The sequence below is a fragment of the Paroedura picta genome, chromosome 11, assembly GCF_049243985.1.
Source record: "Paroedura picta isolate Pp20150507F chromosome 11, Ppicta_v3.0, whole genome shotgun sequence".
Classification (NCBI taxonomy): domain Eukaryota; kingdom Metazoa; phylum Chordata; class Lepidosauria; order Squamata; family Gekkonidae; genus Paroedura; species Paroedura picta.
Genome location: NC_135379.1, coordinates 1,649,175 through 1,663,503, shown reverse-complemented (window position 1 = coordinate 1,663,503; position 14,329 = coordinate 1,649,175). Strand labels below are relative to the sequence as shown.

Sequence of the window (14,329 nt, the reverse complement as noted above, 5' to 3'; positions counted from 1 at the left end):
GAGACGGGAGGCTGGGCTGGACGGACCCTCCCTGGCCTGACCCAGCAGGGCTCTTCTGAGGGTCTTCTCAGGGGAAGGCCTCGGCCTCTCTGCCCTGTGGCTGGCCCTGCAGAGGAACTGGCTGGCCCCTGGGTGAGACAGGAGGGCAGACTGGATGGACCAGTAGTCTCATCCAGCAGGGCTCTTCTTATGCTCGGAGCTAAAACACATATCCAAAAACACAAAAAAAGTAGCTATAAGCCCTGACGGCTAAAAGGAGCCTCCATGTACCGAAGCAGTATATCCCAGAATGCCAGATGCAGAGAAGAGATGACTGGGTAAGAACATTGCTTCTGTAGGCTGTTGGTGAGATTCCAGAGGCTGCAAGAAACCACGAGGGCAGCTTGGGTGTCATCCAGCCGGGGGCATTTCTCCCGCTGCCTTTCCAGTTGGGCTGGCACCTTCTGCTGCCTGCTTCCCGCCCACCTCCTTGTTCCCACCCCGCGTCTAACCAGAAACAGAGGAATATGCAAAAGAATGCAATGATATGCAAATTTTGTGCACTGTACGTGGTCCAGGAATGTGGTGTTTGGCACCTTTTCTGTTTTGTTAAGCGCAAAGTACAGACATCCAGCACTTCAATCGCTGGACTTAGGCAGGGAAACACAACTTTAGTGTCTCCCCAGCAATTTTCTCCATGCGGTCAGAAATTTCCCTTGACGTGCGTCTTGGATCCTTCTCTCCTGATAGCCATTTGGACTGGAGGGTTCCAAAATTCTTTGCACATGTATATTTTTCTCTCTCTCGCTCGCTCTCTCTCTCTGGCTACAAAGGCTACTCCTTTTTAAAAATATGTATCATTTTTTATTTTAAAACAAATTACGGAACAGGAACGCCGCCCCAAAGAAAGCAGAGCAAAGAACCTTGCTTCCCTTACATTGTGTTATAACACTACATTGTTCTTATAATTATAAATTCCACACCACGCACTTTATATTCCCCTCTGATCATACCATCCGTCTTTTTCTTCATATTCAGGGGTAGTCAAACTGCGGCCCTCCAGATGTCCATGGACTACAATTCCCAGGAGCCCCTGCCAGCGAACGCTGGAGGGTCGCAGTTTGACTACCCCTGGTAGACCCTTGGTCTGCCCTCCAGGGTAACAGATCTCTGCAGACAGGGAATCTTTGGTGCTTCATCTGCAAGGCAGAGAGAGAAACAGGGATGCCACCCTCCAGGTGGGAACTGGGGATCCCAGGAATTACAGGTGATCCAACGTACAGCGATCAGTTCCCCTAGAGGAAATGGCTGCTTTGGAGGGGAGGGGGCTCTCTGTCCTTGGACTCCCCCTGAGCCCCTGCCCTCCCAGGCTCCGTCCCCAAATCTTCAGGGGCTTCCCAGCCTGGAGTGGCAGCCCTACCCCCTCCCCGTTGGTGGCCAGGGAGTACCTGCCAACTTCAGCTCTTCCTACATAAGACTTCTGACCAGGTTGGCTGGATGACAAATATTCGGATGACAAGTATGGTCACCGGCTCCATGTTGGGAAAGCCCTGGAGATTTTAATTTGGGGGCGGGGGGGGGGGGCTGAAGAGGGCAGGGTACGGGGAGGGGGAGGGACTCCATAATGCCCTGGAGTCCCCCTAGGAATGAACAGCCATGTTCTCCAAGGGAGCCGCACCCTGTTGCCTGAAGGTCAGTGGTACCAGCGGGAGAGGTGGCAACCCGGGTGACACAGTCTGTCCCTCTTCGGCCTCCCCGCTGGCCCCGTGCAAGGGAGGCTCCCAGCCGCCCGTCCGATCTGGCTCCGATTAAGCCTTGGCACCAGCCTGCGTGCGAGAAAGAAGATGGCCGACACAACCCCCGCGTTCATTCAGTCCCTCTTTCCAGGGAGTTTCATGTCAGGATTAATGCGGAACACATTTTTCCCGTCCCGGTATTAACATTTTTGCCTTGCCAACTCCTGCAATTATGTGGTCAGCCCCTATAAAAGCTGTCTTTGTGCCCCCCCCCCTTCGCAATACTTCCTGGGGAGGGTAATTAACAGGGCATGGCTAAATATTTTCTATTCTTATTAGCTGTGACTTTGAGCTCAGGGGGATTTTTCTTTCGAGGGAACGGCCAGGGGGGGAGGGAAGATGTAATGAATTTGGGGGGTGGGCTGCATTTTCTCCTTTTTATGCAAAAATGTTTGAGGCTGAGCATAGACTGGAGGCGGGCGGGTGGGGTTTTTGAGCAGACGGGGAATGCAGCCAGATTTCTGCCTGTTTCAGTCTTCTGTGGTTACAAAGTAGGGTTCCCAACCCCCAGGTGGGGTCTGGAGATCTCCCAGAATTCCAAGTCACCTTTAGACTTCAGAGATCAGTTCCTCTGGAGAAAAGGGCAGCTTGGGAGGGTGGATGCTAAGGTATTGTACCCCACTGAGGTCCTTTCGCTTCCCAAACTCCACCATCCCCTTGCCCCCCCCCCCCCAAATCTCCAGGAATTCCCCAATTGGCAACTGTTTCCGGCGTAGTGCTTAGGCCTGGGGAGACCTGAATCCAAATGTTCATTCTGCTACAAAAGTTTCTGGTGACTGTGAGTCAGTCATTGTTTCTCTCAAACGAACCTACCTTGCAGGGTGGTTGTTGTGAGAATAGAATGGGCAGTGATAACAACGTATGGCGCTAGAGTGTAAAGGAAATTTAAAAGAAAAACAGCCAGCAACTGATGCTGTGACACATTGCCCGGTTTGGTGGCTGAGAGCGTCGTCTTCTAATCTAGCAAACTGGTTTGATTCCTCGTTCCTCCCCATGCAGCCAGCTGGGTGACCTTGGGCTAGTCACAGTCCTGTTGGAGCTGTTCTCACTGAGCAATTCTCCGAGAGCTCTCTCAGCCTCACCTACCTCACAGAGGGTGTCTGTTGTGAGGAGAGGAAAGGAAGGCGACTGGAAGCCCCTTGGAGACTCTTTGGGGAATGAAAAGCTGGGTATAAAAACAGTTCTTCTTCTTTCTACCATTGATGTTGCAGTGCTAGGCTGTTTTGTGGATTTTATATTGTAAACCACCACGAGCCAGCAGGGGCCAGGAGTGGCGGTTAATAAAAGCTAATATAATAATATAAGCTAATAGGAAAGATGTATCTGAAGAAGCAAGCGGTGACTCAGGAAGGCTCCTCCCCTGCCCCAAATGTAGTTATTCTTACAGGTGCTCCTGGACTCTGGCTCTTTGCTCCTGCTATGGGTAGTCAAACTGCAGCCCTCCAGATGTCCATGGACTACAATTCCCATGAGCCCCTGCCAGAGAATGCTGGCAGGGGCTCATGGGAATTGTAGTCCATGGACATCTGGAGGGCTGCAGTTTGACTACCCCTGTAACAGCTATGGTATGCCACAGCTTGTCTGAAGCAGACTTTTCCTCCAGGGGAAGAAAAGGGCTCCGTCCCCTGCAAATTCCTCCCTCCCATAAGCTGTTCTTTGATGAGCAGCAAATGCACATCGGAGAAGAGGCCCCTCCTTTGATCAGCTGCCGAAATTTGGCGTCAACCAGGCTGCTCTTTGGACGCGTTACGGCTTGCCCGCCCCTCGTGAGCCATCGTCCTCATGTCGGGGAAGGGGCACGAGGGAGGGCGCCCCGTGCTTTTAGCAGCGGGGGGGGGGCGTGCTTTTAGCAGCGGCTTTGGGGAGGTGGAGGAGAGCAAGGCCACGTGGGGAGATGCGCCGGTTCTTCCCTTCTCTGGACTCGGGTTTTCGAAGCAGGGACCAGAGGGCCGTCTGACAGCTGGGCTGGTTCCAGGACTCAGTATGAATTTAGGCAGATCATGAGCAGGAGGGGAAGGAAGGAAGGAAGGAAGGAAGGAAGGAAGGAAGGAAGGAAGGAAGGAAGGAAGGAAGGAAGGAAGGAAGGAAGGAAGGGCCAGCTCTCTGCTCATGTGGCTCGCTCTTACCTGCCCACGGAAATGCCGATCGCCACTTTAGGGGCAGGAAGGAATTTAGTGCCAGCGTGGTGTAGTCCTTAAGAGGGACGGCCTCTCATCTGGAGAGCTGACTTTGATTCTCCATTCCTCCTACACATACAACTAGCTGGGTGGCCTTGGGCTAGTCACAGTTCTCTAAGAGCTGTTCTCATGGAGCGGTTCTCTCAGAGCTCTCCCATCCCCACCTACCTCGCAGGATGTCTATTGTGGGGTGAGGAAGAGAAGGCGACTGTAAGCCGCTTTAAGACTCCTCCAGGTAGTACAAAAAAAAAAAAAAAAAAGCAGCTTCTTCTCTTTTGCTTCAGGATAGGTTGGCCCAGAGATTCAGGCGGCTTTTTCCCTTCCTCTGAGCATATAGTAAGGGCAGCCACCAGGAATTCCTGGCATGGCTCTGGATTGCACTGGAGCAGTTCAAGGGGAAAAGCTGAATGACCTTTATTCCCGGCCTGGGTCCCCTGCGCCAGCAAGCGTGTCTGTAGCTGATGAGTCAGACTGTGGGATACCTGTTCTTCTTCCTCTTCTTCTTCTTCAAGGTGTCGCTGGATGCCTCTGGAACTGTTGCCACAACACAGCTGTCCTTTGGGGAGGGTTGGGAAGGCACGGCCGGTTGCCAGCTCTGGGTTGGGAAGCGTTTGGGGGGTGGGGTCGGAAGAGGGCGGGGTTTGAGGCGGGACCCTGGCAGGATGTAAAGCTGGGGAGGCCGCCCTCCGAGGCCGCCATCTTCTCTCTTGGCCTGGAGATGGGTTTTAATTCCAGGAGCTCTCCAAGAAAGAGCCTTCCATTCGCTTATGGTGGGAAAGCAAAACAACGTCCAGTTTTTGATTCTCTAGGAAAGGGGAAGCAATATGGGCCAGTTACAGTTCTCTCAGAGCTCTCTCCACCTGCCTCTTCTGGTCTCTCTCATCCTGCTAAAGCAGCTTCCCTGCCCCCTAAAGCAACCCCCCCCTGCTGATCCATCCCAAACTCAGATTGTGGCAGGCAGATGGAGCCTACGAGGAGGGAGGCAAGCCAGTGCGGATCCCTGTGCGTTGGCGTAATTCGTATTGTGGCCAAAACCTGGGATTTCTTGGCATAGAATCTGCGTATCCTTGCCACAGATTGAGGACTGTTCGTGCCCATATACTTTTAAAAAATGCCTTCTCATCAGGCTCCCAGCCAGCCACAAAACCTACCCAACCCTCAGATCCAAAATCTCGCAAGTGGTGACCATGTAGAACTGTCCAGCAACCAAAACATAAACCCCCCCCCCCGTACTATCTGGGACTAGGATCAGGGTAAGTCCACGTAGGTCGGACGCTCCGTGTCACGCTGGTGGGGAAGCCCCATGGGAATAACCCTGCCCATAACTAGAGGAATGAAGCCCAAATCTTTCCTCCTGGGAAACGGGATCTGCAGGCCTTGTGCACAGAGCCGTCCGTAATCTGCCCCTCTCCCCCATTTTGTTTCTTGCACTATGAGTGTCCAAGGCACAATCCTGGCTCCTCTCTTCCATGTTACCAGCCAGCAAGCTCGCATGGCCGAATGGGGATTCGAACCTGGGGCCTCCTCTGCCCTGCAGAAATGCCACGGAGCCGACTGAGCAGTGAACTCTCACGTTTCAGGTGTGCTGAACTCCTGCCGCCCTGCAAGCCGCAGGTGAATTCCACTTTCTCATCGCTGCCTCCCACAGGTCCTTGGGAGGCCACCCTCAGTCTCGCCTAGGGACAAGGGCAGGATTAATCCCTCTGCTAAATGCAGCAGCCTTGCCCCAGGCCCCCAGACTGGGAGGGGTGGGGGTGGGAAGAGCCATGAAGCCCCAGCCAGATCCCACGGGTTTCAAGGCAAGAGGCCTTCAGAGGGGGTTGGCCCTGGCCTGCCTTCCTTGGGGGTCTCGCCTAACCAGGGGGGCCTGCCCTTCGCTTCTGAGACCGGATGAGATCAGGCTCGCCAGAGAGAGCCAGGTCGGGGCAAGAGAGGAACAGGGGGGCTTGGCCACTGCCTGCCTCTGCAAAACAACCTCGGACTTGGTGGTCTCCCTCCTACCTCCTGACCAGGACAGATGAGCTCTCAGTTGGGCCGGAAGCTGTCCTGCGGTTAGGAATGCAGGCTATCTGGGCCAGGCTAAGGAACCCCTCTTTCCCCCCGGATCTTGAGCCACTGGGGGGTGAAGCGGCTGTTGCCACTTCTCTCAGATCAGAAGCTGGAAGATGTGGGGCCAAATCCAGACCCCCCGGAGGTGCCAACCCAAAAACCAGAGCAAGATGCAAAGGAAGGGGGAGCCAGGCTATTTTACCTGGGCTGAGGAGAGTGAGGGGCCCTCTCAGTAACCGTGCAAGGTAGATTCAAGTGGGGAGCCGTGCTGGTCTGAGGCGGCAGAAGAGATGGAGAGTCCAGCAGGGGCACCTTGAGGCACAACCAAGTTTGCTTCAAGGGATGAGCTTCCGGGTGCTTTTGCCTTATATTCCCACTGTTATGATGGGAGTGCTGCACTCGAAAGCTCACGCCTTGAATACATCTTTGTTGGTCTTAAAGGTGCCTGACTGGACTCCGGTTTTGTTGTGCTACGTGTAGAACAGTTCCATCAAGAAAAAAAAATGCACAGAGTAGTTCAGCAGTGGGATGGGCGGCCTGAGGAGGTGGGGAGCTCCCCCTCACGTTCCATCTTCAAGCAGCGGCTGGACAGACCCTTCTCCTGGATGCTTTTGAGGCTGATCCTGCGCTGAGCAGGGGGTGGGTCTGAGTGGCCTGGATGGTCCTCTGAATGGTCCACAACAGGACTCAGAAGCTGAGATCTGCCCTGCTGTTTCCTCCTAGCACTGGGAATCAGAGATCGACTGCCTCTGAGCATGGAGCTTCCCCGTATTCACAACAGCTAGCTGTCTCTGAGACTTCCCCTCCATGGATCCGTCTCATCCCCTTTTGTTCCGGTGGCCATCCCTGCACCCTCCGGCAGCAAATGTCTCCTTTTGTGCCTGTTTTGGCCATGGTGAAGAAGGAATCTGAGCTGAGGATTGCTAGATCCTGTGCTGATGTCCCAACTGCCCCCTTCCTCTGGGCATGACTGTCTGTGAAGGGGGAGGACAGCTGTGACCCCCCCCCCCCCAGCAGTGACTAGAAATATGAGAAGGCGAAGATAGCTGTCTGTGGATTAGGCTGGGGGTGGGTGGGGGGTGGTATTTCCAGGCTCCGGTTCCAGGGCACCCAAATGCCGGCCCAGCTCCCCCCCCCCCCCAAGCCCCGTTCCTCCCTGCACCGCATTCCGCACGTCGGCGTCCAGAAGACCTGTCAAAGGAGAGCTGAGTTTTGCGAGGGCGTGGCCTCCTCGGAGTCCCTTTGTGTGTGGTGCTCAGGCAGACGCAGTTCCCCCGCGGGTTCGAGAGCCACACACCACGCGGCTAATGAAGCCGGAGCCCTCTTATCTGCTCCTCGCGGGGCACCTGGCGGGGGAGGTAGGATCCCGGTCCCCAGAGCAGAGAGGAAAAGCCTGGGGTGTAGGGCCAGAAACGGTGCAGAGAACCCAAGAGGTCTGGGGCTGGAGCCCCTTCCCTAGAAGGAAAAGCGAAAGGCTTTGAAACTGCGAGGGAGACGTCCCTAAGCGTGTGCAACAAATAGCTTTTTAGCTGTTGATGATCTTGGTATATATGTTGTAATCCTCCCCAAGCCAGCAGTCTCAGGAGGGGCGGTTGTGGAAATCAAATTGGACATTATTATAAAATTAAAACGACAGGATTATGCACGGCATGGAGAAGATGAAGAGAGAGAGACAGAGAGAGACTCCGTGGCCCTGCTCTGAATGCCAGCAGAACGCAATTAAACTGATGGGTCTTAGATAGTCCTGTCCAGTGAAGGCTGGCAGGGGCTCATGGGAATTGTAGTCCATGGACATCTGGAGGGCCACAGTTTGACTACCCCTGCAGTAATTAGACTGTGGAACTCCCTGCTGGAAGATGTCACAGTAGCCAGAAGCATCGGTGGCTTTAAAAGGGGATTGGAGGAGAGGTCCACCAATTACGGGGGGGGGGGGAGTGTAAAGTGCCCCCTTATAGTGACCTGTTAAATTAATGTTCCCCAGCGTGGCCTCTCATGCACAGCGTCACTCAGGTCTTGCAAACCGAAGGCTGTCACTTCCTGCATAGAGTCCATCCACTTTGTGGTGGGTCTCCCTCTTTTCCTGCCACCTTCCACTTAGAATCATAGAGTTGGAAGGGACCTCCAAGGTCAGGGGTAGTCAAACTGCGGCCCTCCAGATGTCCATGGACTGCAATTCCCAGGAGCCCCCTGCCAGCATTCGCTGGCAGGGGGCTCCTGGGAATTGTAGTCCATGGACATCTGGAGGGCCGCAGTTTGACTACCCCTGTCCAAGGTCATCTAGTCCAGCCCCCTGCAGAATGCTGCCTGCCCACCCGCAGGGACCCCAGTTCCGTGCCCAGAGGATGCCCCCCTCCGCCTTATTGCCTTTTCCAGTGACTCTTGTCTTCTTATCACGTGACCCAAGTATGATTGCTTCAGTTCAGTCATTTTAGATTCTAGGGAGAGTTCAGGCAGGCTGGGGTCTCTTGGGCGGTCCCCAGGATCCGTTAAACTCTCCAGCAATTCCACATTTCAACGGAACCTCCTCCCTCCCGGTCAGCTCTCTTCGTTGCCCAACTTTTATGCCCCGGCATAGTGAGGGGGGACACCACGGCCTAAATTAGCTGGATCGTGGTCGCCAGAGAGAGACGTGCCCCGACACAAGAATCTCTTCTAGCTCTCTCCCAGCTGCTTCCTTGGTTGCTTGATGATAGAGTCGAGGAATAGAAGACAGAGAAGAAGAGCTGGATTCTTATATCCTCCTTTTCACGACCTGAAGGAGTCCCATACAAACCCCTTTCCCTTCGTCCCCCCACAACAGACACCCTTTGAGATTGTTGAGGTGGGGAGAGCAGCTCTAAGAGAACTGCTCTGCGTGGGCAACTGTAAGTCAACTGTGACTGGCCCAAGGACGCCCAGCTGGTTGGACATGAAGGAGTGGGGAATCAAGCCCAGTTCTCCAGATTAGAGTCCGCCGCTGTTAACCACTACCCGACCCTGGCTCTCTTGGACAAGCGTCAACCATTTCAGTTCCCTTCCCGTCACCCCTAAAGTTGTGTAATTCCCCCCTTGGCATTCCTTTGATCTTGATGCTCTGCCGTAATCCTGCATTTTGCTTTAGCCTTCATCAGTCATCGTCTGAAATCTCCGCTCCCTTCCGGCATTACAGTCGCGCCCTCTGCATGTCTCACATGGTTCCGTGCTCCTGCAGCCAGAATTCCCGGCGTCTTCTTCTAAATCTTATCCTCCGGCTTTCCTTGTGATGCACTCTGCCCAGGGGTGGGAGAGATCCAGGAGATGAGATGCACCCTCGTCTGACTCCTTTGCCAGCGGGAAACCGTTCTGTTTCCCCATATTCTGACCTTGCTCTGGCCTCTTTTCCGGAGAACGGGTTGCGCATGAAAACAGTCCACTGCTGGGGCACCCTTGTTTAATTCCAAAAACCACCTTAACTATTGTCAGCCACGATGTTGCAGCCTTGGCCCAGTTGTGTGTGGATGCTCTTCTATGTTTCAGGTTCTCGTTTCCTTGAACGAGGAATGGGACTGAAAGGGGAACAGTGGAGAAAATGCTGCCCAAGAGTTTTATTTCAGCCAAGGCTGTCTTCTGTCAAATTTGCCATCTGTGAGTGATGAGGATACAACACAGACTAGCTGGTCAGGAGTTGGCCAGATGCCTTTGGGAAGCAAACCATTCCCAGCCGTTTTTTATCTCGTGTTCAGGGCTACACTGCATTGGTCCATGGAAGTTCAATTTCCTTGTGATGCCAGCAGTTGCTTTATGAAGCTACCCAGCCACCTTCCTGCTGCCTCCCCAACCCGTCCCAGTGAACCAAAGGTTGAATCCTAGAATCACAGAGGTGGAAGGGACCTCCTGGGTCATCTAGTCCTACCCCCTGCACTATGCGGGACACTCCCAACCCTCTCGCTCCTCCACTGCCACCTGCCACCCCTTTGAGCCTTCACAGAATCAGCCTCTTCATTGCTTATGTGTGGGTCAGGAGGGTCTGTGTTTTTTGGGCCTGAGGGGCTTCTGGAATTCTGGCCCCACTGGTGCACTTCCTGATTTAGGCTTGGGCCCCTGTGTGACACAGAGCGCTGGACCGGATGGGCCCCTGGCCTGATCCAACATGGTTTCCTTTATGTTCCTTTATGTTCCTTTACCTTCCCTATATTCTTGGGGGTGGTGGGGGCACCATGGGAGGGCTTCTGGAGTTCTGGCCCGGCTGGTGGACCTCTAGATGGCCCCCGTGTGGCACAGTGTGTTGGACTGGAGGGGCCCTAGCCGCATCCAACAAGGCTTCTCCTGTGTCCTCATGTATTCTGAGCACCTGGCTGTCAGCTTTCCTTTTTTTCCAAACAGCTGCAAACAGGATGGGCAGTTTCGAGAGGCAGGCGTGGCAGACCTCTCTGTGCCTCCTGGGCTCTAACAGAGCCGCCTTCTGTCTTCAGGGTCCTCTGAAAGGTTGGGGGAAATGTCTCCCCGTAGCTCTTCCCCCCCCCCCTTCTTCCTCTGCCCTGCCTCGGAGACAGCTTGGGAATCCTTAATGGCCTCCAGATGAAGGGGATGGGGAGGGGGCTTGGAGGTTGTTCAGGGGGGAGCCCACGGATTGCAGCAGGCTCCCCTTCCAGGGAGACACGGCTGGGCTGAGGGGTTGGGGGAAGGTGACAGTCTTGGGGCTTCTTTTTGACGTGGGGTTTTCACCTGGCTCCCAAAGAGCTGGGGAGCGACAGAGCGGGCTCCGAAAGGGTTTCCTTGGAACCGGGGTCTGCAGGGGAAAGGACGCAGGGCCAGTTTTGCTCCCTTGGTGCTGGACCCGGGGGGGGGGGAGCAGGAGGATCCTGAAGACTGGGGAGAGGGGGGGCCTGCCGAGGGGCTTTCCGAAGCAGCTGGGCGGGGAATGAAGACCCTTGTAATTCCGGGAGATCTCCCCTGGAGGTTGGGGAGCGGACCTCTGCCCCCTTCCAGCAGTGGGTCTTCTCCTCCGGCCTGATTCGGAGCCGGATTCCTCAGGGGGGGAGGGGCAGGGCGAGGGGAGGGGAGGGGGCCTTTCTGCACAAGGGGGGTTTTGGTGTGTGACAGGACTGCATTCCAAAGGTTATTAATAGAGACCCTCCCGGGTGGAGGCAGAAGACGGAAGACGGACACAGTCTTGGGGGGGGGGGTCTCTCCAGAGGCCAGACTGGAGGGGGGAGGGGCTGTTCTGGAGGGGCTCCCTCCCTGCTGGGAAATTCCTGGAGGTTTGGGGGGTTTGAGTCCTGATAGGGAGGCATTTGGGGAGGGGAGGGCCTCAGCAGGTACAGTCCACCCTCCGAAGACGCGATTTGCTCCAGGAAAACTGAGGTCTGCAGATCGATTGTGATTCCAGGAGATCTCCAGGCCTCACCTGGAGGCTGGCAAGCCTAGTTCGAGTACTTTCTCTCTTTTGGGTCTGCCAACAGGGTGGCGCTCCCTGGAGACGCTTTCCTGGGAGTAAGGCCAGTCAGATTCCCAGGAACTTGCTTCCAAGGAGACCTGCTTAGGATCCAGGGCCAGTGGAACGGACCGCTGCAGTCCTGGCTGAGCAGCCGGGGATTGACTTCCCTGGCTGCCTCGGGAGGCCGGCCAGCCTCTGGGTGAGACCTGGGGGCTCCCCTGGAATTGTCGCTCATCTCCAGGGGACAGGAATCCGTTCCCCTGGAGAAAAGGGCTGCTGGCAGGGGCTCATGGGAACTGTAGTCCATAGACATCTGGAGGGCCGCCGTTTGACTACCCCTGGTGTAGACGATAGGGACGCAAAAGTCTGATTCAGCAGATGGCAGCTGTGATTGGGTGTGTGTGTTTTGTGTGTTTTGTGGCCTGCTCTTCTGGAAGGGGCAGCCCTGTTCCCTCGCCATGCCTCATTTCCTTTCTCTTTGGTGTGTTCTCAGGTTCTGGCCAGCCAGGGTTGTGACCATGGGCTCGTTGCCTCTACCGGAGACTGCTGCGACCCCTGCCCCCCAGGCTTCGGCGTCACGGTCCCCTGTGGGAGCACCAACACCAAGTGTGAGCCCTGCGTGGAAAGTGAGTCTGAGGCCCCCTGTAGGGAGGATGGCCTGGGGCAACAGTAACCGTGGCCCAGGTTCGAATCCAGCCGGCCCTGCAGTTCGGATCCAGGGCTGTTTGGACGTCCCAGTCCCCCTCTGATGGGGAATCGCCTCTCGGAATCCCCTTTCCAGCCCCAGGCGGCTTCCGTGGGGAGCAGCCCTTTCGATGTTCCAAAGCTCCTTTCCCAGTCGGGCTCCGTGGATGTGCACGGCGGGCGTCCCAAGGGAGGGGACGGGCAGAGTATTGGTGAGCCTGTGAAGACCCCTGATGCCGAGGGAGCCCCTCGGCCTGTCCAGCCCCATCAGGTCTCCACTGGCCAGTCAGAAGCCAAACCCTTCCAGAAACACTTGCCGGGCTCCGGAAAGCCTGCTGGCAGGCACCGTTTGGGGCACCCCTGGGTAAGCAAAGGCCCCCAGAAGCGACAGATCTCTCTTATCAATGCCGTCAATGAAGTGGGGGGATTTCCAATGAGCTTTTTCATTTGAACATGCTTGCTAAAATCCAGAGGGAGCCTCAGTCCAGGGATGGCGCACGTGCTCCTGTGAACTGACACTCTCCCTCCCTCCCTCCCGTGCTTCTCTCTCCACCCCAGACGTGACGTTCTCCTCCGTCGCCAGCGCCACACAGCCGTGCCAGCCGTGCTCGGTGTGCCCAGGCCATGCGCCCAGGGCCGAGGGGTGCTCTCCGGCCCGTGACACGGGGTGTGCCGCCAGCTGCCCGCAGGGACAGTTCCTCCACGCCAGGAACGGGAGCCACGGTGCCCGGCAGTGCCGCCCATGCCAGGTGTGCCCCGAAGGCTACGGAGCTGCCCGGCCGTGTGGGCCCAACGCCAACACCCTGTGCCAGAAATGCCCGGAGGGCTTCTACTCGGAGGAGAAGAGCCCTTCCGAACCGTGTCTCCGCTGCCGCCTGGAATGCCACGAGAGCGAGGTCATGATCCAGGAGTGCACCCCGTCCTCGGACACCCTCTGCATGGGTAGGTGCCCACGGGAGGGCCTTTGGAACATATGCAGGGCCCGGTAGGAGGGCTAGGTGCTGAATGCAGGGTTGCCAGCCTCCAGGTGGGACCTGGGGATCCCCTGGAATTGCAGCTCACCTCCAGACTAGGGAGATCAGTTCCCTGGGAGAAAAGGGCTGCTTCCCACTCTGGGCTCCTTCTCCAAAATCTCCAGAAATTTCCCAGCCCATTAGTGTGGCCAGCTGCATGCTGGGAAATTCTTGTCGATGTGGGGGTGGAGCCTAAGGAGGACCCCCACGTTTTAATCCCTCTCTGTGTAAAGGAGGAATTCTTCTCCGTCCTGAGCCTGTTTTCCCTCTGGGATGCAGGGATAAAATCAAGCTATTTGAAATTATACATCGCCTGGGACCGGCTTCAGATGGGTCAGCAATGGAAGAACTAGATTTGAGTCCAGGAGCATAGAATCCTAGAATAATATGTTGAGAGGGACCTCCTGGGTCATCTAGTCCAACCCCCTGCACTGTGCAGGACACTCCCAACCCTCTCGCTCACCCACTGTCACCTGCCACCCCCTTGAGCCTTCACAGAATCAGCCTCAGAATCGTAGAGACTTTTGGAGTAGAAGCTTTTGCTTGTTTGTTTGTTTGTTTGTATACCGTCCTCCCGGAAGGCTCAGGGTGGTTTACGTAAAACAGGAACAATACAGCTACGTCCAAACTCTCTGACAAGGGAGCTTTGACTCTCGAAACTTGGACCTTGAACATTTGGTGGGTCTTATTGAGGTGCTACTTATCCCACAGTACCGAAATTCAGGGCCATCCAGTAAATTGTCGGCCACTTGTCATGACCTCCTGCTTTTTCCAGCTCTTGACTTTTCTTTCGGCCCTGCTGCAGCCGGCTGACCTTCCTCTCCCCAGGGCTGGGAAACAAAGGGACTTGTGTGCTAAAGATCTCTGTGCCCCCTGTAAACTTGCACACACCTGGGCAAGCTTTTTCTGATTTTGTGCCTCTCCTTTGAAAGGACACAATGGCAGGCAGCCATCCACACCCCTCCCTCTGTGCCGTGATGTTGGGGTCTCCCCCGAAGAGGGAGTCGAAACCAGACTTCCTTCCTCCAAAGTGTGATCTCTGTCTCCTCCACTCTTGAGGGTCTTTGGTGTTGGAGGAACAGTTGTTTTTTTGTCCACTGGGAGAGAGTCTCCTGGCGTTGCCCTTAATCCCCCCTTTGTCCCTTGGGCCTGTCTCTAATCCCCCTTGGCTGAGGTGGGTATGCTGGGAGGGGGCGGAGAAGGCCTGGGGGGCTCTTCTGAATGCTGCCCTGCAGA

General features: G+C 55.7%; 1 protein-coding gene across 2 annotated transcripts in view; it reads left to right on the top strand.

Moving 5' to 3' along the window:
* Positions 1 to 14,329, top strand: part of LOC143820971 (tumor necrosis factor receptor superfamily member 16-like) — a 31,051-nt gene that overhangs the window by 5,674 nt on the left and 11,048 nt on the right. The window contains exons 2-4 of one of the 2 annotated variants that reach the window (XM_077304437.1): positions 5,432 to 5,566; positions 11,890 to 12,022; positions 12,639 to 13,022. In XM_077304437.1, coding sequence (XP_077160552.1) covers positions 5,432 to 5,566; positions 11,890 to 12,022; positions 12,639 to 13,022 — 652 coding nt within the window. The remainder of the gene's footprint in view (positions 1 to 5,431; positions 5,567 to 11,889; positions 12,023 to 12,638; positions 13,023 to 14,329) is intronic. The other variant, XM_077304438.1, reaches the window with a different exon arrangement.